The sequence below is a fragment of the Balaenoptera musculus genome, chromosome 9 (assembly GCF_009873245.2).
Source record: "Balaenoptera musculus isolate JJ_BM4_2016_0621 chromosome 9, mBalMus1.pri.v3, whole genome shotgun sequence".
Classification (NCBI taxonomy): Eukaryota; Metazoa; Chordata; class Mammalia; order Artiodactyla; family Balaenopteridae; genus Balaenoptera; species Balaenoptera musculus.
This window is the reverse complement of record NC_045793.1, coordinates 5,935,466-5,961,858: the sequence shown is the minus strand read 5'-3', so window position 1 is coordinate 5,961,858 and position 26,393 is coordinate 5,935,466. Positions and strand designations below refer to the sequence as shown.

At 41.9% G+C, this 26,393-nt stretch overlaps 1 protein-coding gene across 1 annotated transcript in view; it reads right to left on the bottom strand.

Moving 5' to 3' along the window:
- Nucleotides 1-26,393, bottom strand: part of RHEB (Ras homolog, mTORC1 binding) — a 46,700-nt gene that overhangs the window by 3,854 nt on the left and 16,453 nt on the right. The window contains exons 2-7 of the mRNA XM_036863063.1: nucleotides 16,742-16,813; nucleotides 11,146-11,213; nucleotides 4,123-4,205; nucleotides 3,413-3,469; nucleotides 3,253-3,300; nucleotides 2,421-2,502 (exon numbers count right to left, since the gene is read on the bottom strand). Coding sequence (XP_036718958.1) covers nucleotides 2,421-2,502; nucleotides 3,253-3,300; nucleotides 3,413-3,469; nucleotides 4,123-4,205; nucleotides 11,146-11,213; nucleotides 16,742-16,813 — 410 coding nt within the window. The remainder of the gene's footprint in view (nucleotides 1-2,420; nucleotides 2,503-3,252; nucleotides 3,301-3,412; nucleotides 3,470-4,122; nucleotides 4,206-11,145; nucleotides 11,214-16,741; nucleotides 16,814-26,393) is intronic.

Below are 26,393 nucleotides of genomic sequence, written 5' to 3'. Positions count from 1 at the left end.
ACGTCAAAAAAATTTTTAAATTGAGATAGTTGTTACGTAGCATATATTAGTTCTAGGTGTACAACATAATGACTTGATGTATGTATATATTGTGAAATGACCACCACAATAAGTCTAGTCACACATAGTTACAAACTCTTTTTTTCTTGTGATGAGAACTTTTAAGATCTACTCTTAGCAGTCTTCAAATATACAATATTGTTAACCATAGTCACCATGCTATACATCACATCCTCAGGACTTCTTTATTTTATAACTGGAAGTTTTACCTTCTGACCACCTTCAAATTTTTATTATGCAAATTTTTAAGCATACAGAAAAATGGGGACAATTGTATAATAACACGGAGCCCTGCTATCTGAGTTCAACAAATGTTAACATCTTTGCTATATTTGCTTGCTCTCCTTCTGTCCATCCCCCCCATCTATCCCATCTGAAACTAAGCTGCAGACATTATGAAACTCGGCCCCTACATACTATGGTTTGCATTTTCTAAGAATAAGGATATTCTCTTCATAATCCCAACACCATCATTACACCTAAGACAATTAACACCATTTCCCTAATATATCTAAAATGTAATCAAATCTCCCCAATTGACCAAAAATGTCTTTTACACGAGGGATTTTAGAACCAGATTCCATTTAAGGTTCACACACAGACTTTTTAATACAGAACGGTCTCTCTCTCTCCCTCAGGAACACTCTAATCTCTATTACACTTTGGTTATGCACAAGGCCCTCTCTTCCCATCCATCAGAAAGCATGGTGGAGAGGAGAGAGGACTAAATTTGGGTTAAATTTAAAACTTAGTCCAAGTTCTTATACCATATGAAATATAGAGTGACCTTAGAAAAGTTATTTACCTCTCTGGGTCTTAAAACGCCTCACTTCTAAAACGAGACAGTTCAACTGGATGATCTTAAGGATAGATTAGACACCCAATAAATGTCTGATTTAATTCAGTTAAGCAGTACAGGTATCTCTCACTATCTCAGCTCTTCTTATCTGAATTCTCACTCTCTACACTAAATGGATGCAGGTAAATCTCTTGCTATCTGGAACTTGGGAGTCAATTGTATAGATTTAACTTCCCTCACCTGGGGACACAGGGGCAAACAGATTTGCCTATCAAGGGATACCTGGGTTGACCGAGCACCTAGTAGATATAAAACCACTGTGCCGGACATTATGGAGAAAATGAAGGCCAGTGATACGGCCTTGAATCTCAGAATGAATTAAAGGGGATAAGAGAGAAGAAACTACTATTAATTTTAGCCGGACGAATCATGCAGGGGTCCAGGAGAAAGTGGGATTTAAGCAGAACCTTGAGGGCTGGGGTCTCAGTGGTGAAAGGTGGCGGAGCTGGGGAAGGACAGCTGACTGTCCTCAACCACATCAAGCCACCCACCCTCACTGAACTACAGTTTCCTCACAGAAATGAAAGCCAATTCATCTTATTTGAAGATCAAACAAGAGCACATGTTGAAAATACTTTAAGTATGTAGTTAATTAGAGAAAGGATATTTCAAGTCTGAGAAGAATGAGAGTAAAGGGGAGGCATCTGGAAGTACCCCTTGTATTTAATGAAGTGGGAGGAGTTTGGGGCGACTGAAAAGTACAGGGATACAGTGAAAGAAGAAACCAGAAAAGTTCGAATCACACACTGCACTCAACATCACGCTGAGGGCTTTGGGGTTTGTTCTATAGATGACGGGCAACCCACTGACAGTTTTTAGTTGAGGGTGACATCATCTGATCTGTAGCTTCAGAAGGTGAATGGCAGCAAACAGAAATACACTGGTGAGAACATGCAGGCAGGAGACAAGCTTGGACGTTCTAGGTCTAAATTAACGCCACGGAGGAAAAGGGAAAAGGAGATACGGGAAGTCTTCTGCAATAGAAGTGACATCCTTCCTCGGATATGCCTTTAAAGGAACATCCGCAGGGCTGAAATTGGGAAAAATGCTTGTAAAATGGTTCTTAACAGTTTCTGTGTTAAAACAACACATGCACCTAACTCAGTTCCACCCAACAGAAAAAGGGGGGAGGTAAGGGTACAAAATTATTGCCAAAGTGATGTAAGATCATTCTTGTTTCTTTTCTATGCCTGGACTTACTTCTGTACCAGCCTGTAGTATGAAACAAAAATAAGACTATATGTTCTCAAAGGAAGTATTGCCTTTACTATTAATTTCTATTTATCCTAGAAATATTCTAGGTCCCATTTTAAGTAGAATACTGACTGAATTAAAACATCAATAGTATCGTCCTAAAGCAACCCAGAGATGGGTATTAGAAATGGTGGAAGGATGAAGACTGAACAGGAGTGATGAAGATGGTGGTGAGATGCTGACTGAGAGGAACATACGCCCATGAATGATGGGATGCAGGGCAAAATGAAGTTTAAAAAACATGTACCTGATTTTCTTTAGCAGAAGATTCCAAAAAAGCTGCGTTCCAAGATTCTGCTAACGCTTTCCCTTCTTCATAACTGATCACCCTAATGGAAAAAGAAAACTCTAATTAAAGTACTTTGCTCTTTATTATATAAAACATCTGTAATTGATTTATGAAACAGGCGCCAGGTTAATCAGCTTTTTCCCTTATGAAGCAGAAGCATGCTCGGTTCAGCACTCTCATCCAGCATGTAATGCAGAGAAGCATTTCCGTCACCCCTGACCTGGGGAACCGAGCGGACGCTGCCTCATGGGGTGGCCACACCTGCCCCAGCGAGTAGAACAGGACGCCCACACGCCAGCGTCTGCAACAACGGACTATCGTGAAGCCAGCTCGGCTACAAGCACCCACAGGCGGGGCAATCCCGAAAGGGCCCTCGGTGCCGTCCCGCCGGCGTTCGGCCAGTGAGCCTCTTCCTCTAGTGTCAGGCTCCTCCCCTGCTCACAGCTCTAATCCTAAGCCCGGGACTCAAAAAACTATTTGTTGAATAAATGAGTGCTACCATTGTCTTTTTAGAGTCTGCTTTATGCAAAATGGTAAAAGAATCTAAAGATAATTTTCTATAGTGTTTGCGCTCTTTTTTTAGAGGAAACATTTTCCAAGACAGGTGAGATTTTTACTGCAGTTTTGCTTCTGCGATGCACGGTCACCGCCACATTTCTGAACACAGAAAGACAGAGATATGCTACAGCTAAAAATATTCTTGCTATAAGAACAATGATTAAAAATGAAACTTCAGTGACTAAATCGTCTTAGACTTGACTTTATAAATCAGTATTTAGAAGCTACATACCTTTCCATATGTAGGTCTTTCTTATTCCCAACCAACATAATAGGTATCCTATTAATACAAGGGAAAAAAAAGCCAAAGTACCCTAGTCAGTGCCCGATTTGATTGTTCAGAAGATACTATTATGAGTATCTAACAAAAGAGATAAACTATCACTACTTACTGTACTTTCCCCACCATATCCAACAGTTTGCCATGGATAACTTTGATCACTTCAAAGCTATAAAACAAAAAGCATGAAATCAGACATCCATTTTAGTGGTGATGTTTTAAAACGTTTGTTATGTAATATTTATAGTGGGAAAAATGGAAAATGTCATAGACTCACCATTTTAATATAAAGTAAACCGAACACAAGGAATTCCTTTATTTTTTCCTACCACTTTTTCACATGTGCGTATATTCAACACTCAGCAGCCCTTACTGAGAATATTCAAAGTGGAATAGGTGAGATATTTAAATGGGAAAGTCTACAACTGGGCTGATTTAATCTCTGAATAAACATTTGCAGAATGTTGCTTAGCGAGAGGGCCCTAGCAATCAGCCTGTGCTCCACACTAATACGGTGAAAACACGCAAAAAGTAAATTAATGCATTTCCCATTGCAATCAGCAGAAAAGCTCAGATCATGTTCAGTCACTATCTAGCTAGACAGCCTGAGGTAAGAAATAAGAGTTTTTTACTCCATCAGTGTAAGAGAACACCTAATGGGATAATTTTTTGCCCTTAACAACCTGTTTGTTCCACAAGACAACCACTAAAAACCATTAAAGTCTAGTTGTTACTACTGCCAATTCCAGCATTAATCCCTTAGAAGGATTAATGCCATCTAAGCACAGCAAATAAACTCAAGCAAGCAGAAGTGGGCCTTACCTTTTGATTGATGTAACAGAATACACAAGAATATAACCATTAATATCTATGGAGTATGTCTGAGGAAAGATGGAATATTCATCCTGTGAAAGAAACAATAATTACATTTGAGTAGCAGAAGAAGCAATCTCACATGGTCAAAGAGATCAAAGTGAACAAAACATGGATTAATCTGTTATTCTAGAGACACAGCCTACACACTCAAGATTTACTTAGGACTGGTTTGGGGGCAGTAATATGCTTTAAGCCAATACTGAAAAATGACCCAGGCTATTCTAAGACCTTTTCTTCTTTCTTCCTTCCTTCCTCTCTTCCTCCCTCCCTTTCTCTCTTTCTTTTTGCCACGCAGAATGCAGGATCCTAATTCCCCAACCAGGGATTGAACCCATGTCCCCTGCATTGGGAGCGCAGAGTCCTAACCACTGGACCACCAGGGAAGTCCCTATTCTAAGACTTCTGAGGGACAGCTAACGTCTGCTGCAGTTCCTGGGAGAAGAAGATGGAAGGAATAAAAAGACTGGTTCCGTGATCTTGTATCAAGGGAAAAGCACCACCACCTCTTATTTATGGACCTAAAAGTCCAGAGTCCTTAGGCCTCACAGTAAATTCACAAGTGCTACTAGTTTATTCCCTAAGTGTGTATTTTCACCTATTTTCTGCACATGAGTCACAATGGCCTGAGCCCAAGGTACCAGTCATTAGTGGGTTGCTACCAGCGCTTGAAAAAGAGGAAGAGAGAAGAGAAACAAAACACTAGACTCAGTCGGTATATTCAGACTTTTTAGGATCAAATGAGCTATATATTGAGCAACTTCAGGAATTAGAAAGACAGGTACGCATTATGCAATAGCCTGTTAGTACCAGTTTTACAATGCTTTAAGAAAAACCCTGCTGCTTTAGATGCAGAATTATCAAAGACTACAAGAGCGTTTAATGTCAGTGCAGTACTCAAGAGTGCCACTGTATGCTACAAACATTTCCTTCTCAGTTGAAATATAATTGTTAATATACCACACATCCCAGGCACTGTTACAGAAAAATCACGGCAAGCCACCCTTACATCAAGTAACTAACTGTCTCTGTTAACTCTGCAATTCCATAGTGTGATTACGATGATGACCCTGAGTCACTGCCCTATGTTAAAGTGTCTTAAAAAAAAAAAAATAAAAGTAAGTTTTACTATCAACTCTCTGATATTATAGTCATTAATCACAATAGCATTTCAACATCACAGAGCTTACTACATATGCAAAATAAAACCTTCTTTGATTTCATTAATAGTACAACTTTCATTAAGTTGAATTCATTTTAGTGTTGATGTTGAAAAACAAGTTGTAAATGGAATGAGAGATCTTTCGACCCAGATTAAAAACAAAATTTCAAATGATTTTAGTCACCAGCTCAGCTACAGCAGACCCAAAGTTCAAATTACCTTTTTCCTGAAGTGAAGATGTGGGAAAAAAGAAAAGGGTAATCATATTCAAGAAGTACAGTGTAAAAAATAGAAAGTATAACAGAGGAAAAAGACCCTCAGCTTTAAAGCAACCAAAAAGGACAAAATTCCTAGTAATAAGCCTAAGAAAATAAAAGTATGTGATCCATCTGAAGAAATCTTAAAATACTCCCAAGAGATAAATCAGCGGAAGAGTGTGCCAGGGTCTTCAGCAAGAATATGTAGAATCATAAATATATCCACTAATTAATCCTAAATTAATATACAAATGTCACATAATCCTGATAAAAAGTATACTTCCGGAGAAAGAACAGCAACTGCAGAGGCAGGTGGGTGGAAACCATAAAGCTACGGTAATTAAAATAGTGCAGTACTAGCTCATGAATGGAGCAGACAGGGAAATCTACAAAGACCCAAATAGTCATGGGAAGTAGGTATATGATAATACTGGCATTTCAAACCGGTAAGGATAAAAAGTAACCCTCAACAAAATGTACAGGGAACAAATGCAGAGCCATCTGGGGGGAAATGGCTAAGTTGGATCTCTACCTCAAACCTTAGCAAAAATGTATTCCAGAGGAATAAAAGATCTGAAGATGAAAACTGAAACTAGGTACACAGTGGATGGGAGAATTTTAAAAAACTAGTATTGGTTAAAAAGAGATTAATAAATTCAACCACATGAAAATGAAGACGTTCTTCATGGCTGAAAACCTCCCAAACAAAAAACATAAACAAAAGACGGACTGAAAATAAAACAGAACCCTGCAGCTAATTTTCTTTTTTTAAGGTATATTTATTTATTTATTTATATTTTTTGGGCTGCGTCGGGTCTTAGTTGCGGCGCATCGGATCTTTTGTCGTGGTATGCAGGCTTCTCTCTAGTTGTGGCGTGAGGGTTTTCTCTCTCTAGTTGTGGCGTGCGGGCTCTGTAGTTTGCAGCACACGGGCTCTCTAGTTGAGGCATGTGGGCTCAGTAGTTGCAGCATGCAGGCTTAGCTGCCTCACGGATGTGGGATCTTAGTTCCCCGACCAGGGATTGAACCCGCGTCCCCTGCATTGGAAGGTGGATTCTTTACCACTGGAACGTCAGGGAAGTTCCGCAGCTCATTTTCTAGTGCTAATTTTCTTCACACATTAAGTGATCTTTCAACTCAACAAGCAAAGACCATCCTCCCAATAGACAAGGGCGAAGTACATGAATAGACAGGATAATGTGCAGAAAGGAAATATAATACAAATGCCCTCAAACACAGGAAGATATGATCAAATTCCTTCATAAGAAGAAAAACACGACACTGAGATACTATTTTTTCACCCAGCAGATTGGCAAATATCAAAAGATGTGGTAACCCGTCGTGTTGGCGAGGGTGTAGGGAAACAGGCACGCCTATTCACTGCTGCCAAGAATGTGACCCTGTGGTCCAGCAATCCCACACCCAGGACATTTTCTTACATACATACCATCCTTCTAAAGTAACACAAGATACTGGCTGTGGCACTGCTGGTGGTGGCATGACTGCAAACAACCTAACTGCTGATCAATAGTTAAATTACGATGTATCCAAACAATGGGACATTATGCAGCCATGTGGGGAAGAAAAGAACCCATATACACTGATACGGAATAACCTCCAAGATGGAGATATAGAGACACGCTACTTTTTGTGTAGAAAAGAAAAAAAATAGTTTAAAACTATATTTGCATGTTCACGTATAAAACAGCTTGGAAGCATTTACTGGAAACTGATAATGGGTTACTGTTGGCGGAGTGGAGCTAAGATAGCTACAGTGGAAAGATTTAATTTTGACTATTTACCTTTTTGTGTTATTTTATTTCTATAACATGTACGTGTATTATTATTATTTTTTAAATGAATTTAAAACTTTTTTTTTAAAAGGGAATTTGACAGTAAAATTGACTGTCTCTGAGTCACTTGTCATTGAGTTTACTTAAATTAGGTCAAAACAAAATATTTCAAGCAAACTAAAAATAATCCACTCACTCTGCTCATTATCACCCCTAGCTGGGCAATTAAATCAGCTGTGTAAAATAAACTGCTAAATGAACAGTACTTGCTATCATAATCATTTTTCCTTGCTACCAGCAGTCTCAACCCCATGATATGAATCCAATTTAAAAACAGTTCTTAGAGCAGTAAATATAAGTGTTATCTCATCCAATTTCTACAGAACGAGGGCAGGACCGTGGCATAAGGAAATACCACCCCTGTTGCACCATCGTGAATTGCAAATACCAGCATAACCTTTTACGGTCTCCCAAATGTGAATATAGCCTTTTGGAACTATTAGCTGCAATGAGAACAAATTATTCAAAGTAGCTAAATCTGAATATATTTTGTGCAAAAATTCTCTAAACATTCTTAGCCAGCGGTAACAAAGCCCAAAAGAGCGAGACAGCAGAGCCAGGAATTAACCTATGCTCTTTGCATACTCACACTGTACACTCATTCCCTGAGAGCTCTGATCCTTTTGGGGTCATTCTTTATGTTGCTCTATCATTAAAACAGTTAAAGGCATGTGATGTCCAAGTGTACATTTATGCTTTAGAGCAAAACAGAATCTCTGAGGAACACACGTTCTATTTTCATAAGGAGAGTCAATATAAAGAATTTTCTCTCCCGAGAAATGTTTTCAAGGACAGCTCTCCTCCAAGTATAAGAGACTCCTGCACGACTCCCATTCACATTGTGAACCTCAACTGAGTTTCCATGCTAGGCCACCGCTCTAGCCTCAGTGGCATCAAAGAACTACAAGTAAGGATCAAGTTCTGTTGAAGCTCATAAATCGCCTCTAAAACATGTAACAATCCTGTGAAGGCAGGCACCACAGTTATCACCATTATACAGATGAAACGTATGAGGCACAGAAAAGTTTGTTACCTTTCTCAAGGTCAGTGAGTTAGTAAGAAAACCTAGGATTCAAATCCAGGCAGTGTGACTGCAGAGCCCACGCTCCAAACAACTACGAAATACTGATTCTCCTTCTGGCCGATTATAAAATGAATTGCTATAGTTACGTTACGTGAAAGTGATTTATCAATCTGCAACCTTACCCTTACTTTCCACGAGCTTAATGAAAATTCAAAACAAAGATATAAAAGCAAACCGAAATCTTTTTTTTTTTTGGCCGCGTTGGGTCTTCATTGCTGCGTGCGGGCTTTCTCTAGTTGCAGCGAGCAGGAGCTATTCTTCATTGCAGTGCACGGGCTCTAGGCACGCGGGCTCAGTAGCTGTGGCACACGGGCTTAGCTGCTCTGCAACATGTGGAATCTTCCCGGACCAGGGATCGAACCCGTGTGCCCTGCATTGGCAGGGGGATTCTTTCTTTTTTAATGGATTTTTAAAAATTGTTATACATACATACATACATATATTTATTTATGGCTGCGTTGGGTCTTCATTGCTGCGCGCGGGCTTTCTCTAGTTGCGGCAAGCAGGGGCTACTCTTCATTGCGGTGTGTGGGCTTCTCACTGCGGTGGCTTCTCTTTGTTGCGCAGCATGGGCTCTAGGCGTGTGGGTTTCAGTAGTTGTGGCACGCGGGCTCAGTAGTTGTGGCTCACGGGCTCTAGAGCGCAGGCTCAGTAGTTGTGGCACACGGGCTTAGTTGCTCTGCAGTGTGTGGGATCTTCCCGGAACAGGGCTCGAACCCGTGTCCCCTGCATTGGCAGGAGGATTCCTAACCACCGCGCCACCAGGGAATTCACAGCAGGAGGATTTTTAACCGCTGCGCCACCAGGGAAGTCCCAAACCGAAATCTTGATCATGTCAGACTCCCGTATTTCTGCACCCAGGAAACTCTCAGCTTATTATACCTGTTGTCCCAGCCTGTTACCAGTGTCCCCCTTCACTCTTAGAAGTGTCTTGTTTTAGGTAATAAATTACACAATTGCCTGAACTATTATAAAAAATACCAACACTAAGAATCCAGAACAAGGTCCTACCCCAGAGGCTCTTCCTACACTAACTTCTAAGATAAGCTGCATCCTCTATGTCGTCAATCGCTAATGGAGACTTCTGTTATTTCCCTTGTCAACAGGCTCCCATTCTATCAATAGGCAGGTACCCCGTAGAGTAAAAGCCTAGGATGGCTCTGCTCCAAGAAAACCACCATGAGGTCTGAAGACGAAAGCCCAGCACATCCACCGCGGATGTGGAATGAATGACTTATGTTATAGCTCTCTGACATACACATTTGACTTATTTTATTTGAAGCTTCCAGAATGGAAACTCCAGGGTTCCTCCAGTGCTCAAACGACCCAATACAGCTATTTTCTTGCTTCACTAGGGGGGTTACACTTTCCTTCTATGTTCACTTCAAAATATAAAGCAGAGGGCTTCCCTGGTGGCACGGTGGTTGAGAGTCTGCCTGCTAATGCAGGGGACATGGGTTCGAGCCCTGGTCTGGGAAGATCCCACATGCCGCGGAGCAACTAGGCCCGTGAGCCACAACTACTGAGCCTGCGCGTCTGGAGTCTGTGCTCCGCAACAAGAGAGGCCACGATAGTGAGAGGCCGGTGCACCGCGATGAAGAGTGGCCCCCGCTTGCCACAACTAGAGGAAGCCCTCGCGCAGAAACGAAGACCCAACACAGCCAAATAAATAAATAAATAATAATTAAAGGTGCTAAAAAAATTAAAAAAAAAAAAATATATAAAGCAGAGGGAGTTCATTCCAAACCTGCAAGACAGGCCACATCTTTCTAGGTCTATGCCAGTTTCCCCAGGTTCCAGAAAAAAGCCTCCATTTAACACAGCAGACCAGTCTACCCTACACTCACCCTCCTGCTAGTCTGATCCTTTGTCGGTTATAAGATGCAAGGTGACATCCCAGCTTCTTTACATGCCCCATCCTCCAGTCAACAGTAATAAATCCAGCCGAACAAAATGGTTTCTAGTAAAAGCAGTACTGGGTGGCACGGAATGGGGAAGGTGAGCTGTCAAAAGGGTTCTCTAGGCTCCCTTCAGGTTCTCTTAACTTCTTTCATCCTCTGCTTCCAGTCAATTCCTCTGGCGATCCAGTCCCCACATCACTGCCACATTAACCTGTGCATACCTTTTTTGGGGGTTACTCACCTTTGGCAGTTACTGTCTAGCAAATCAAATCGACACTCTTTAATCTTGTAATCCTATAATATATCCAATACAACCAGCTCATTTCTACCCTATGCCTTTCCCAGGCCTTTCCCCTAGAAAAGATCAACTTCTCTTCTTAACGTAGGAGAAGACATATTACAAAGGGAGGAAAAGGGCTAATGTGATTCTCTGCTACAGAATCAACCTTTAGAAAATAGAAAACAACTAACCTTTAATAAATATAAACCTTCACAATGTTATGATGAATATATTTAAAACCATTCTACAGTAGAAAAACAAGTTAATTATTTGAAAAACTTCTGTAAATATCCTAGAAAAGACAAAGTAGACAGCCTGTTAATATCCCAACACACATAAATCACGAGGGGTTTTCTTGGCAGTGCCATTGTGTTTAAGCGTCAGTGGCAGGGCTAGGACTGTCGGGTGCGCTATATGGGATTCTGACACACTTACCTGCCCAGCTGTATCTACAAGTTGAAGATGATATTCTTGTCCATTTACTGTGATCAATTTTGTGAAAGCTACAGTGAAAAAGGAATTAAATATTAGCTAGAAAAACGTGAACTTTGGATCACTGAAAGCTCAAACAATGACAACCAATTAAGCAGAGTCCTTAGTAATCTCATAAAAAGATCCCACAAAACAAAAAAGAATATCTGAGTTTATAGATTGTTCCTTACTTCCATTATTTAACTAAGCAATGCTGACTAAAACCAATGTTGGGTAAACCTTGAACCTTTTTCAAAGAAACAAAGTAGGCAACGCTTCCAATCTTATAAAAGTGATCTGAATGCTCTAGCTGTGGACAGTCTTTTCCTCTTGTGAAAAAGTGAAATATATTACATAAAGTCTGAGTTCTAGAACAAACCAAAAGCACACAACTTGTCATTAATTTATAGCAAGTCTGGTGCCAGACCACAAAGAGCTGATATTAACTGAAGCGCTAAGAACTTTCAGTACCTAGAAAATTAGCAATTTTATTGAGAGAGGACAGCAACAGAACATGTTCTGTGTGAAGCCATCATCTCCACTTAGCTGAAAGATGCAAGCAACTTGTCACAACAACCTTTCCCTATCTGGGGGGAAATCAGACTCAAATAACTTCGGGAAAATTCACAATTCTAAGGAGACAGACTTCAAACAAATGGAGAGGAAAGAACTATTAATAGTAACAGGATATTAAAAAGTAACCATCTGGAACCCTGATAATGAAATGGAACAGATTTCTTCCGTACACCCCGTCCCAGCCATCTTGACTCACAATGAGTCTTCAAATCTGACTGGAGCCCGGCAACAGAATGTATCCCTTGAACAGCTGAGAGAGGACCCACTTTTGCCCACTTTGTCCCACAGACAAAAGAGAAAGCAAAAAGAGACAGATGAAAATCAGGGGAGAAAACCCTTAACAAGGAGGAGAGAAAGATCTTATCTGAATGATGAATTCCACTGGGAGAGAGAGGATGGCTGAAAGAGAAGCAATAATCAAAGATACTCATACCAGCACCATACTTTTCTGATGTGGGCAGGGCTGCTAGAATCAGGGGAGTGAAAATTACAGACCAGACTACTCAAGCCAATTGCCACACTTTATATCATTCTTGTGCCCTTTCTGAAAATTATCACTGTAATGAAATAGTCAAACTAGATGAAAACTGAATGAGAATATATCAAGATAGGGAGTACCCAATATAAACTGTTTTCATCATTTCTAAGAAAGAAATTCTATTGGAATTTTTTTCCCCCACGTTGTAACCGCTCTGAACCTGGCATGCTTAGTGCCCTGATGGTGCTCTTGATCACCGTCGGCCAGGGGGCAGTCATGATGTTCCTGGGTGGAAACCTGCCCATCGACACCTCAGTCAGGTAAGATCAAAGGTGCGTCTTAGACTCGATGAAAATTCTGTAAGGAACGCTGGTGAGCAACAAACCTGTAACCTTCAATTAGAACTAAGTAGTTGTGGTTATGAAGTGTAATGGAATTATTATGAAAAGATTATTGAAACAAAACATTCATTCATTCAAGAACTATTTTTTGAGCGCCTATGATCACCACCAGTATTGTTCTAGGTGTTCGAGACACTGCAGTCTCTGACCTCGGTGAGCTGACATCCCAGTAAAAGGAGGAAGAAGCAGACAGAGAGGCAAACAAGACATACACACAGTCAGGTATCTTCTCTGTGAGAAGCATCCAGGCAGAGCCTAAACTGCAAGTGAAGAAGTAAGAAAGGCAAGGAAAAGTGAGAAGGCAAAGCAGCTGAGCCTGAGAGAGAACGGCTAGAGACGAGGCAGGAGACATTATTAGGACATGGTGAGGACCGCAGGTTTTTATTCAGAATGTGACGGGAAAACCAAGGGTTTTGAGCACGGAGTAGCCTGGTCTGATTTATATTTTAGAGAGATCACTCTGGCTATGCTGTGAATAACTGAAACGGACAAAAGTGGCTAAGGGACATCAGTAGGAGCCCACAATATAGTGGCTACGTAGACTATCGTGATGGAAGGACGACGGTGGCCTGGACTAGCGGGGCGGAGACGGAGGCGTGAGAAATGGTGGGTTCTGGATGCGCTGCACAGGTAGGACCCGAAGGATTTTCTGGTTGACTGGAAGTAGGTGCGAGAGAAAGGGGATCAGGGTGACTCCAAAGTACAAACGCACGATGTACCATCTATCAACAGAGGGAAAGCCTGGAGGAGCAGCACGGGGTGGGGGTGGGGTGGGGGGGGGAGGGAGCAGGGGCTGGGTTTAGGTATGTTCAGTTGGAAAGCCCACGAAATACCAGTTCAGGGGAGAGGAGAGGCTGGGGGCTGTGGTGAGCCAAGCAAGTTCTTGGAGAGCGAGGGTCACAAGAAAGCAAGTGCAGGGAGAGCCAGAGGGGCACCTGTGATGCCGGGTCAGAAAAACACGAAAATTCAGCCAAGGAGGCTGGGGGAGTACTGGCTAGTGAGGGAAGAGACACACAAGAAATAAGATATTAATAAACGTTTTAGTATTTCGTTGCATATAAAAAGGATGTAAATCCTCCTACACATGGCAGTGAAATGAAATTGAAGACCTTCCATCTGCCACAGGAAAACTGCCTCTTCTTGTTACTATAGAAAAAAGGGAAGTGTAATGAGAGGTATGTCTGTCAGTTCCATAAACCAGGAACAGATTCTCCTACGCCCTCCTTGTGTAGAAAGGCAAAGCTGGCTCTCTCCGGGTATCACTTTCCTCTCTCCCTCCCTTTTTCAATCGCTGGAGAAATTAATCCAATTTCCAACCTAAAACCCTGAGACTGCCCTAAGCAGACTAATAGCCACTTACCAGTTAAACCTACTAATAAGCAAGGTAATAAGAGATTTCTAAAATTGGATATTCACAAAGTAAGATTTGTATTACTAAAGTGTATTGAGAACTGAGAAGTCTACCCACCATTCAATGCTTGATAATGCTGCAAAACTCCTAATGAGAATTCCCCAACTTTCTGAGAGCAGCTTTATTAATTCATCAACAGGGCTACCTTGAGATGGCAGAAACTGTGAACTGCTGCTATTTTTTCCTTTAAATTATAAACCACCATTAGTTAAATTTCATCATATCAATTTAGTTTGCAATGAGTTGTTTATACACTACAGTATATAAAAAAGCTACATCTGCATAACAGTATTTGGTCTAGAAATTTCCCCAAACTAGAAAATATTATTATGGTTTCATTGATATTATTCTCCTATACCCCTATGTTAAAAGATGACATAGTTGCAGCATTTTTGCTTTTGCAGTGATACTTCACAGAGACGTGTTACTACTGAACGTTTGATAGAAACAACCTGTTCTGTATTATAAAGTTAAGTGTGAAAAGAATCCCCAGATTTACAGAGTACTGTGTTTTTTAAAACCATAAAACTACCCATTCATTTATGTTGCTAGCAATGAGTTTATGATACCATTCCCTTTCTCATTCCTTGTTATCTCTGAACAATGTTTTCCTACTAAATCATGGGGGAAAGGGTGGAGGAAGGGTTTCTGCCCTGTGTTAGACGGTCAGAAGCCTGGTAAATGGAACGTGATGTCTGTATATGTCTCATGAACTTTTAAGGGATTCACATACTCTGACAGTCATTTCTGCCCTTGCCTAAAGATTTAATAAATACTGTTAATTCATTCTTTACTATTTAACAGTAAGTATTAGATAGGTAAACATTAAAATCATGATTGAAGTTGATGCTGACAGGCTTCAAAGTAGGGTCATATCATTCTGCTTCTGAGATACTATCAAGGTAATAAAGTTGTACTTTCACTGGGTCCATTCCTTACATATAAAGAAAATGTATTTATATTCAACACCATGACTCTCCTTCCAACTCGATTTTAAATAGCACAAAGATACACAATCCTAAGAACCACTTTTATGGGCAGAGCTTACCAGGAAAACTATCTTCTACTGTTCTATGACTAAAATTCCCAAATGAGCCTTATCTCTTTAAGGACACAAAATTAAAAATTGCTACATACAGCAAATATTAAGGGCAAGATCACGGCTTTCTTACGTTCTTATCCCAGTGGCGGACAACCAAACTTGTTCAGGTAGCATTAAAATGAGTCTGCCTCTCACACCTGCAGACTATCATGTGCCAGCTAACAAATCAACACCGCATGCGGTCAGGACCCCTCCTTCCTGATACCGGCAGGGGTTACTTCAAACTCTCTTCCCAGAGTTAGTTTAGCAACCAACAGCTTTCCTTCCCTGCCACCAGCACGCCAGGACACGAAGGACAGCTTAATATCTTAAGCCAGAGGCTGGCAAACCCTTCCTGAAAAGGGCCAGACAGTAACTATTTTAGGCTTTGTGGGCCATATGGTCTCTGCGGCAACTACTCAACAGCTCTGCTACGGTAGAGCAAAGACAGCCATAGACGGTATAGTGTAAGGGAACAAGCAGGGCCGTGTTCTGATAAACCTCTAGGGTGCTGAAATCTAAAATTCACAGAACACTCACATGTCACAAACATTATTCCTTTTCAAATACTAAAAATGTAAAAACCATTCTTTGCTCATGGGCTGTACAAAAAGGCAGTGGGGCCTTTGTGACCTGCAGGCCATAGTTTGTCCACGCCCCTGTTGGAAGCTCCTTTTTAAGCCTCTCTCTTGCAAGCTTTGGGCAGGTGAAGTCTGTGAATCTAGCTGTTAAAGTCCATGAACCTGGCTGTAAGTCGGCTTCATGTCTAACATGCCAATCAGAGTTTGACGAATCCCACCTTTAAATCTATGTGCTCCTGGTGATAAATCCTAGGTAAGTCCTGGTGCCTAGAACCTAAGAAGACTGGTTCCAAGGCCTACCTAGGGTTCTAAGATAGCACAAAACAAGACCAGCTTCCCTGGATGGAAGTGTTTCAGGTTCTCTTCCATGATCCCTAGAATCAAGACTTGTGTCCTAGTCCTAGAATCCTTCCGGAAGATTCTGAAACCAGGGACTGAAACTAGACGAGGTAAAGGCTGTGGCTGGTTCTGGTCTTGGGTGCTTTTTCCTGCACGTGGCCTGAGATGCCAATAGGCTTTGGAGCCAACTTCTCAGGAAATGCGGCGAGGGCTCTCTCCAATCCCCGACAGCTCACTTCTGCACAGCCCCCTCTCAAGTCTTCAGAACTAGAAAGGGCTGGGGGACTAGCGCTTCTACAAGAGTAAGGTACAAAGGATCCGGAGTGTGTTCATCCTTTCTTTTTAAGCTTGGAATCCCTAAAAAGGGCTACTGTTGAGAAGGAAAAAAAAAAAAAAAAGATTCTGCTCTCTACTTGTTTTCTTAAAGCAGCATCTCTAATATGAGGTTCCAATGTAAAACTGGGTTCCGATGGAGATGAATAACAATTTCTAGATGGTGGGAGCTGGACACTGAATAAAATTCATTCAGTGTAAAGTGGGTAAAGCTTTTGGAAGCTTTTTTGGGCCCCCAGTTGGAGATCTATAGGTTTAACTGAATACCCCCTGCAATCAAAGCCTCCAGGAATATACAGTGGCTGTTCGTAGGCAAAAAGCAGGCTTCTCAGTTTATAAATCCTTGAAAACAATACTTACTGTTTTCTATGGTTGGATCGTAGGAATCAACAAATTGGCCTTCGACAAACTGAATCGTCAATGAGGATTTCCCTATAAGAGAGAGCAATAGCTGAGTACGCACTGGCATATTAAGGTAAAAAAAACTTTAATTCTACTATTTTACCAAGAAATACTCTAAATGGAAATAAATTCCGTATATACTACAGGAATTTAAGCAATTACGCTATTATGAATTACACAGGCCTGTGACATTAACAAACCGTACTGACCAGTACGCATATCACATAGTTTGTCAAAAGTAAACAAACTCTTAAATAAGGTTTAAGCTAAGTTAATTTCCTCTGGTGTCCCTGAAATCTGGCTATTAATTTTGAACTCGAAATTAATAAAGCATGATCAGTTACTTTGGGCTCTTTCACTTATGGCTGTTATAAGTGTTACCAAGTAGTTTTTAAAGAGGATAATCTGAAAATATGTGATAAAAGTCGGTTTTTAAAACTTCTTGACGGTAGACATTCTCTCTCAATCATTCAGTACTGAAGGCGTCACAATGTCTGGCACACAGAAGACAATGAAGACATGCTCTGACTTCACAAAATCACCAGTAATAGTTGAGCCTGTATGTTAACAAATCAAGAACCAGAGCCCCAGGTTCTCACCCCCCTGTTGTCAGTAAATTTCTCCTGGGGGACTTTAGAAGAGGGTACCCTGTGAAGACACCCTGCAAGAAGAACACAGGCCACATTACAGCCATCCTTCCCCTCAGACACCAAAATCCGAGGATACTCAAGTCCCTTACATAAAACGGTGCAGTATTAATGAACTTATTTACAAAGCAGAAACAGACTCACAGACACAGAAAACAAATTTATGGGTACCAAAGGGGGAAGGTGGGAGGAGGGATAAATTAGGAGTTTGGGATTAGCAGATACATACTGCTAAACAGATAAACAACAAAGTCCCACTGTACAGCACAGGGAACTATAATCAATATCCTGTAATAAACCATAATGGGAAAGAATATGAAAAATAATATATATGTATAACTGAATCACTTTGCTTGCTGTACACTTGAAACTAACACAACGTTGTAAATCAACTATACCACAATAAAAAAAAAAAAGGTGTAGTATTTGCATATAACCTAGCACATTTTCCCACATACTTTTAAATCTCTAGATTACTTATAATACCCAATAATACAATGTAAATGCCATGTAAACAGTTGCCAGTGTGCAATAAATTCAAGTTTTGCATTTTGGAATTTTCTGCCCCCCGCCCGCCATATTTTCCATCCGAGGTTGGTTGACCCCCGGATGTGGGGCGAATACGAAGCGCAGACTGATTTTATCAGCAGGAAATAGGAAGTGGTCCCTCCCTAATTTCACCCCGAACCCTTCCTTCTCTCCGCGTCCTCAGAGCATTATGAAGCACACACACTACATGCTCGCCGTATCTCACGGAATTTCCATCTCAAAGGAGGGGCAGGGAGAGCCAAGGAGAGAGGTTTGGTAACACGAGTTTTACACTCCTGGGGTTTGGGTTGGGCCTGTCCTCCTCCAGACCACGGAGAGGTGCGGTCCACGGGGGGCACAGTGTTTTCACACCAAAGGCAGTCCCCATACACTCAAATTAACTAATACGCGAGCTTATAAGTAGGGGCTGCTGGGAGACAACGAGAAGAGCCCCGAGTTGGCAGGCCTGCCCGCTCCTCATGAGCAGCTAAGCACCGTTCAGAGCGTCTCCAGAATGACAAACAACTGAAATCCTTCTCTACAAAGCAGCCTACAAGAGCTTTTGAAAATTAAACGTTACTTCCCTGCTTAAAATCCTCACCGCCATCAGAATAACCCCCAGCTCCTAACCCTGCCCACAGCCCCGGGCTCTCCCCGCGGGTGCCCTGCTCTGCCCCCTTCCCTACCTCATCTGCTGCCCTCCCTCCTCCTCCCGGGCCCTCCCAGGCTCCAGTCACATCCTTCTGTCCCTGCCAAGTTCCTGCCCGCCTTTGTGCCTTTGTCCCAGCCACCCCGCATCTCTGAATGTACAGACTCACTTTTATGGTTATTCTGGCCTGAGCTCAAACGTCCCTTCCCCGAGACCGCCCAACCGAAGGTGGCGCCAGCTCCCTAACAGTCACGCTCTCATAGCCATCTTGTTTTATTTCTTTTTAGTGCTTGAAGTTATCTGAAATTCTCTTCTTTCGCTAATTAGTCTACCAAGACCAGCGCAGTGCCCGACACACTGTAGACATGTGGGTTCAGACCTCCGAAAGGCACGCTCACCCTCAGATACTACAGAAGATGTCCATTTACACACATGACTAGGAAACACAGTTCTAGTCTGTGTTGGTGTCCAAGCACGGGCCTCCTGTGACACAGGGATACAGTGGTAATCCAGGAACGCCACACACTTCAAACGGACTGTGTTCAAAAGAAACCATGTTATATAAGCTAGCCCATAAAGGAGCATTTAGCTCAAAATACAGCAAAGCTATTTTATGTAATGAAAGCAGCAAGGGAAAAATCCCTCTCTTGTAAGTTAGCAAAACTGAAAAATTTTAGAAAGAAAATAAACTTCTTTCGAGCTTTTGAAGAATTAAAAACAAAAGGAATTAAAAATGATTTTGAAAACTTTTAAAAAGCAGAACTAGATTAAAAATAGTGAAAGAAAGAGGGTGTGATATACATACTACGTTCCCCCAAAGAGGACGGAAACCAGTAGCAAACACTGGATTAGACCGTAATAAACCGTTATGTACTGGCACCAGCTAAGTCTCAACAGCCTTACTTGTAGGGGGGAGGGGAGGGGGAGAAGAGCCTCAGGACTTATCGCGAAATTTCAGAAGCCACAACCAAAAGCAAGTTACACACAGTAAACAAGACAGCATGAGATAAAGTGCAAAGATGGAGTTATGGATAACAACTGGACCACACTTAAAGATACAATTATTGGCACATATCCCAAGAAGAGTTCCTCATTTGTACCTTTATAAAGGGCATAAATTATTTGACAGGCTAAATGGACATTTAACTTGAAAACACAAGTAAGTATTCTGGCAAAAGCAGACAATGTAGTTCAACCCAAATCACAATGCAGGTTGACAGCAAACTATCACCTTCACAAGTAACTGGGACACCAGATTTAAAACTGCAGTTCCTCAGGGGGCAAGCTGGACTTATCAGATCGGTCCTCAGAAAAAGGGATTATTCATTAGCAGAAGCAGGACTGAAGAAAAGCTAGGTCTCCCTCGGGTCTCTCATCCTTGGACTCTCCCCTAAAGGAGATCATTAATTCCTTAAATTAAGGAGGGACAGGGAGGCTACATTTGCAGACTTGACACAGTGGTTTTCTATGGTTTCCATTAAAAAGGAGAATTATATAGAAGACAACTAGTGCTGAAATCTTTACAAGTCAGCACTAAACGATAATTATTCTTCGTAAATAAAGCCCACTGCTCATAGTGTTCTCAGTCCTGGTTCTAGTAATTTCTGGCTTTCAGAGACGTCCTTACCATCCTTATCCTCCAAAGCAGCAATTCAGCTCTTTGGTCAAGTTTCGCAAGCAGTTTGCTTGCAGCAGCTACAAAAGACTTTGTTGATCTACGGCAAATTATGTTCTTTACTTGAGCACCTTTAAAATTTTCCCCTCATAATAAGTTCATACATTTATTTGGCTTTTGTCCTTATTAAATTCGGATTCTGAAACACTAGTTATGATCATGTTTCAACAATGATCATGCTCTCGAAAGGTGCATTAATTTGTACAATCTGAAGAGAATCTCAACTCCAGATCAACTCTTTGGAGAAATGTTATATGAAAGCAATTTAGGAGTGATCTGAAATAAACGGAAAAGCAGCACGTGCCCAGATGTGTGTTTATCAACACAGACATAAATCACTCGTTTTATGATATAACAGTACTGTAAGAGGTTTGAAAATATATCTCAACATCCCACAATTAACTTCCAAATATTTTCCCTCCAAACTAAGAACCGCCTTAGTTTTAAAAGTCATAAAAATTATTTTAAAAAAGTTTCTTCTGAACTTTTACCACGTAAAAACAGCATTGTTATATATATATTTTTTGCAATGGTAATTTAGCACAGTAAGTTTTTTCACCCAGTATTTTCACAACAGAAGATATACCTTCAGGGTTGTTAACTGAACCTCTCACACTTCACAATTGTTATAAAATAGGCACTATTTATACAAACGTTTTTAATACTTTTCAGATTAATTTTGAACAACTTTTCATGCTTATTCTCCATAAAGAAAAAAAATTACTTATATATCACTCCCCACCCCGAAACCAGCATCCTCTGGAACAGCAGACAGTCACTCGTTCATGGGGATAAAATGGGGAGGAGTACGTCTCAATCTGCTGGGCTATCACATCGTTGGGCAGAAGGGTCCGCTGGACCAACGTCACGCACCTAGCATACAACCCATCCCAAGAACTGCTTTCATTTTTACCTTGAGTCCTTAAGCTTGCCTTATGGGGACTTCTTTGTCCATGCAGACGAACTGACTAACAGTTTAGCTTCCAAGCTCACGGGTCTTGCCACCAATAATAACCACCTCCACACACTTCAGCGACCGCCTCCTGAGCACGACAGGAAACACCCAGACCAGGAAACACCCAGACGACTCCACCTCCAACCCTGCACCTCCCGCGAACCAATCAATAAGCAGGTGGTGCGTCTTCCCAGCGTCCTCACCTTCTGACTCCCGTCACCTAATCCAGACCATCTCTGGAAGCAATGTTTTCAAACCAGGGGTTGTAACCCACCAGATCATGAAATCAACATACTGAGCTAGGACCAGCACCGTTTTTAAAGAAATAGGAACACCAGAGTGGACTGCAAATAATAAAGTCGTCATGGAACTTTTCAGTTATATAAACATTTATGACTGGGTCACAACGTACAATGTATTTCTTACTACAGACTGAAGCCCAAAAAGTTAGATATACCCTGCTCTAGGAGCCTCCTGAATCTCCAATCTCTACCATGGTTCACTTCCTTCCCGATCAGTTTAAGTCCCAAGGTAAATCACTGTGCCCCACGCACTACTCTTTTATCAGAACCTGTCAATTTCCTTTCTCTGGGCTGATAAATTCTATGATCTTAATCTAATCTTTGGCCTTTTGTGAGCCTGTTGAGCTCAGCTGCAGAAAAGCCCCCAACCCTGTGGCTTGGCAACCATTCTCAAGCTGTGGCCCCCCCCACCCCCCGCTCTGTCCTCTGTCTTTAAGAATCCTTTCTGTGAGTGTCCCTTTCCCAACAAAGCAGCCAAGTGTGGTTCCAGCAGCATCCCAGGGCAACCTACTGCAACTGCAAATTCCTAAGCCCCACCCAAACCTCCCAGGCAGGAGTATTAACAAGCCCCCACTCATGTGCTTCACCCTAAAGTTTAATTACCACTCCCCCCTCAGGTGCCAAGTTCAAATGTGACCATTCTAAATCACCTACCTCCCCCTGTCTGCAGGGTGTTCCCAAATCCTCCAGTTCCTCCCAGCAGCTCAGATCATAAGCATTTAAAGAACACACAACATGGGCCAGGAACTGGGACACAGCCATGACTACTAGCTAGGGCTGAACCTTAGAGGTAACTGCTGTGACACCGCTGTTTTCCACTCACCTTTGCCTTGGCTCTGTGCACGTCAGACAGTGTGAAGGGAGCCCCTGGGCTGTGCAACGCAGCCCGTCTGCCTGGCCCTCTTCACATCATCACCACGGCGCAGAGGAAGCGGGCAGCACACCCTTCTTTCCACAGAAGCGATTCCAGCCCCTGGGCTCTACATCCCATCCCCACTCCTGGGCTCTACATTCCATCCCCCGTCCTGGTCTCCTCCAAACCTTCCTCCTGAAACAGTTCTAAACACATTCTTCATTTCTCTACTGGTTTAACTCCAATCCATCTGGTTTGTTCACATGCCTCTGACATACTTATTAAATATGTTTAAAAATCCAGGGGAGTACATCCTGACTTACGTTCCCCTTCTGCTCTCAGTGCTATAGAAAGACTTGGTTGGGTGTTGCAGCTGTTGGGTGCTATATCCCTGACCACAGAGATGAGCGCATGCTCTAGAAAATGATCTCAGTCACTGAAAGCTCTACCCCACTAACCCAGATCAAACGCAACCACGGGGATGCACGTGACCTGCATGTCCGGTAGTAATCTGACTACAATACCTGACAAAAAGTGTGTAGCCTCTGGTTTGAGGAGCCTTGAAGTAAAAAGTCAGGAACACACAGGCTAAAGCTACAGAGGCAATTAAGGAAGAGCAGCAGCTCTTTCACTTAACAAAAGAAATCAAAGAACAGTGAAGCATGCAACGTATAACAACAATTCCAAGAAACTATTGGCCAGAGGCACGTTGTGACTTCGGGATGTCTGCCTCCATAGGGACCAGATGCTGACACAGCCACCAAGCTGCAGGTGGTCTACTCTCCCCTCCAGTTCCCCGGAGCTAAATGGTTACACTACCCGCACTGAAACCTGGACTTGTAGCTTCATCAGTTACAGACAGAAGAGCTGGACTATTCACTTTGTAAAATAAGGAGATGCGCTCCCCAACCTGTCCAAACACCTTTTTTCCTCCCGGTTCTGCCTCACGACGGCTATATTTTTAACAGTGTCAAGCTTGGTAACATTTCATTCCATTCTGAATCCCGAGTTTTCAAATCCCTGACTATGGATTAATTCATTAATTTCTCAAATAGCTATTAAGCAGCTATTATGTTCCAGGCATGGTTCTAGGCGCTGGGATATATCAGCGAACAAACAGAAATTGCTTGGTATATAAATTCTAATAGTGAGAAGTATATTAAAATAAAAAAGCACAATAAATGCAATAAATTGGAGGAAATATGTATCTATTCCTTGTAAACAAAGGAACATAACAAATAATTACCATGATTTTTTAAACTAATGAATGAATGGATCTAAGCAATGATGAGGAGCAGCTATTAATGCCGCAAAAAGAGAAATAACCAGATATTATGGGTCTCCTAGTAGCAATTTTAAGGAGGGTGGGGAAGGAAAAAGAGAAAGAAACCACCTAAATCTGACCAAACTGCTAGATTTAACTACCAATTTACAGGAAATAACGGGGGACAAATGAACATCTTGAATACTATAGGATGCAATAGCAAAACCCAGATTCTAGGTAACACTTCAGGTAACCCCTATATACCAGAATTTCTAGGGTGGGGCCCATGCTTCACTCAGTATTTTTCAAACTCCTCCAGTGATTCCAGCGTATCTGGAAGTTTGAAAACCAGTGTTCTAAAGCAGGGCTTCCCTAATGTTAAAGAATAAGCAGTTCTCCTAGGGACCACGTTAAAGTGTAGATTGTTGATCTATTTGATCTGGGGTGGGGTGTGGGATTTTCCATTTCTACCAAGATCCCTGGTGATACTGATCTCCAAACCAAGTTCTAAAGTTTAGAACACTGGTTCACAAACTTAGCTGCACTCCGGAAACACAGAGGGAATTCCAAAAACTACTGGCTGGGCCTCACCCTCAAGTAATTCTGATTTAATTACTACAAGGTGCAGCCAGGGCACGGGGATTGTTAAAAAGATCCCTGAGTGATTCCAATGTGCCACAGGTTTGAGAACCCCTGGACCAAGGTCAAGGCTGGCAGGAAAAAAGAGATGGAAGAAACTCTGTTCTTGACTTGACTGACTAGTCAACCGCTAGTCTTCCATTTATGTGAATGAATAAACCTTATTCTTTAAGCCAGCATGAGACAAATTATTTCGCAGTCAAAAGCATACTAACTGATTGCAATATTATTGCAATAGAACTGAAAATTTTAGTATCTTCTTATAAAGATCACTCAAATCACTCTTCTATTTGATAAATTCATATTTTAGAGTGATAAGAGTCTTCTCTGCTTTAAGAAACATTACTTATCACTTGACTCTACGCCCACTCTTAACTGACACAATCTGGAAGTAAAATTTCTCAAGGGGGACTTCCCTGGTGGTGCAGTGGTTAAGAGTCCGCCTGCCAATGCAGGGGACACGGGTTCGAGCCCTGGTCCGGGAAGATCCCACATGCCGCGGAGCAACTAAGCCCGTGTGCCACAACTACTGAGCCTGCGCTCTAGAGGCTGCGAGCCACAACTACTGAGCCCACGTGCCACAACTATTGAAGCCCGCTCACCTAGAGCCCGTGCTCCGCAACAAGAGATGCCACTGCAATGAGAAGCCCGCGCACTGCAATGAAGAGTAGACCCCGCTTGCTGCAACTAGAGAAAGCCCGCGCGCAGCAACGAAGACCCAACGCAGCCAAAAATAAATAAATAAATTAATTAATTAAACAATTATATATATAAAAAAAATTTCTCAAGGAACAAACATCCTTGATGTTTGAACAAACATCCAGTGATGCCTTCTAATAATTGACTTGAATGATCCTTGGAAGAGGCCAGAGCCAGAAACTTAAAGAAAGCTGCTGACCAAGCACTGGGGTCATATTTTTTACGTGTCTGGGATGGGGGTGGCAAATGGGACAGGACACGGTCCTACCAGGAACCAAGCAAGCTCCCCACAAGAGGATTGTGGACTGAGGCCAGACGATGGCCAGTGAAAAAACCCAACAGAAAAGAGTAAAGATGGGAAGAGGGCAGAGGAAGTCAGAGGAAAACAACTCAAACACCAACCTGTAATCCCAAATTCCCAACCCCACAGAAGCTCTATCACTAAGAAAAAGCAGCCATCGGGATAACTGGAATAGGCGGAATTAACCTTATAAAGGTCTGGGAAGACTGCGACTAAACGTGCCCGGAGCTCCCAGAGATTATCCAAGGAGTTGCTTCTACTGTAAAAACTTATGAAAAAACAAATTAAACATGATCAAGTGAATATGAAAAAACTTTTTTTTCACAAATACTCTGTTTAAAAAAAATCCAGGTAACATCTTTTGAAATAAGTGCCTACTATTTCACATAAAATACATTTCACGTAAATAATGGAATAACTGTGGTTATGGCCACAGGGCAAAAAGTATTCACCACGTAATAATCAACTTTTCCCATTTCCAGGACTCCATTTATTCTAAGAAACATCATCTGTTAACGGCAGCTTCGCGGGGCAGGGGTTGATGAGAGCACACTAGTAAATTAAAACCACAATACATCCTGGCATTGAGGAAATATAATTAATAGAAACAGGACTGAGGGTTAAGGTTCAGGATTTGAATTCAGATTACGGTGTGAACCCCAGCTGTGTCTCTGGGGAAGTTAATGCCTTTGTGCCTTGGAACCCTCATGCGTGTGATGACTAAACACAGTACACCTTCAGTCCACACACATCGACTGATGCTATTCCATAACAGGATTCTATGATCACCTGAATTCTGAAAAAGATGTCAGCATGATACACCTGATTGCCATCTACAAGGATCCTGTAATCTTAACAGAAAGGAAGGCACCTATGTGAAAGGTCAAGTACACCCCTCCCCCCCACAGGATTAGAAAGTGGTGGTGTTGTTTTTTAAAAAAGAACTGCCAGGGAGTTCCCCGGTGCTCCAGTGGTTAAGACTCTGCGATTCCACTGCAGGGGGCATGGGTTTGACCCCCGGCTGGGGAACTAAGATCCTGCATACCACACAGTGCGGCCAGAAAAAAAAAAAGAAGAACCACCACTGGAGAATTTCTA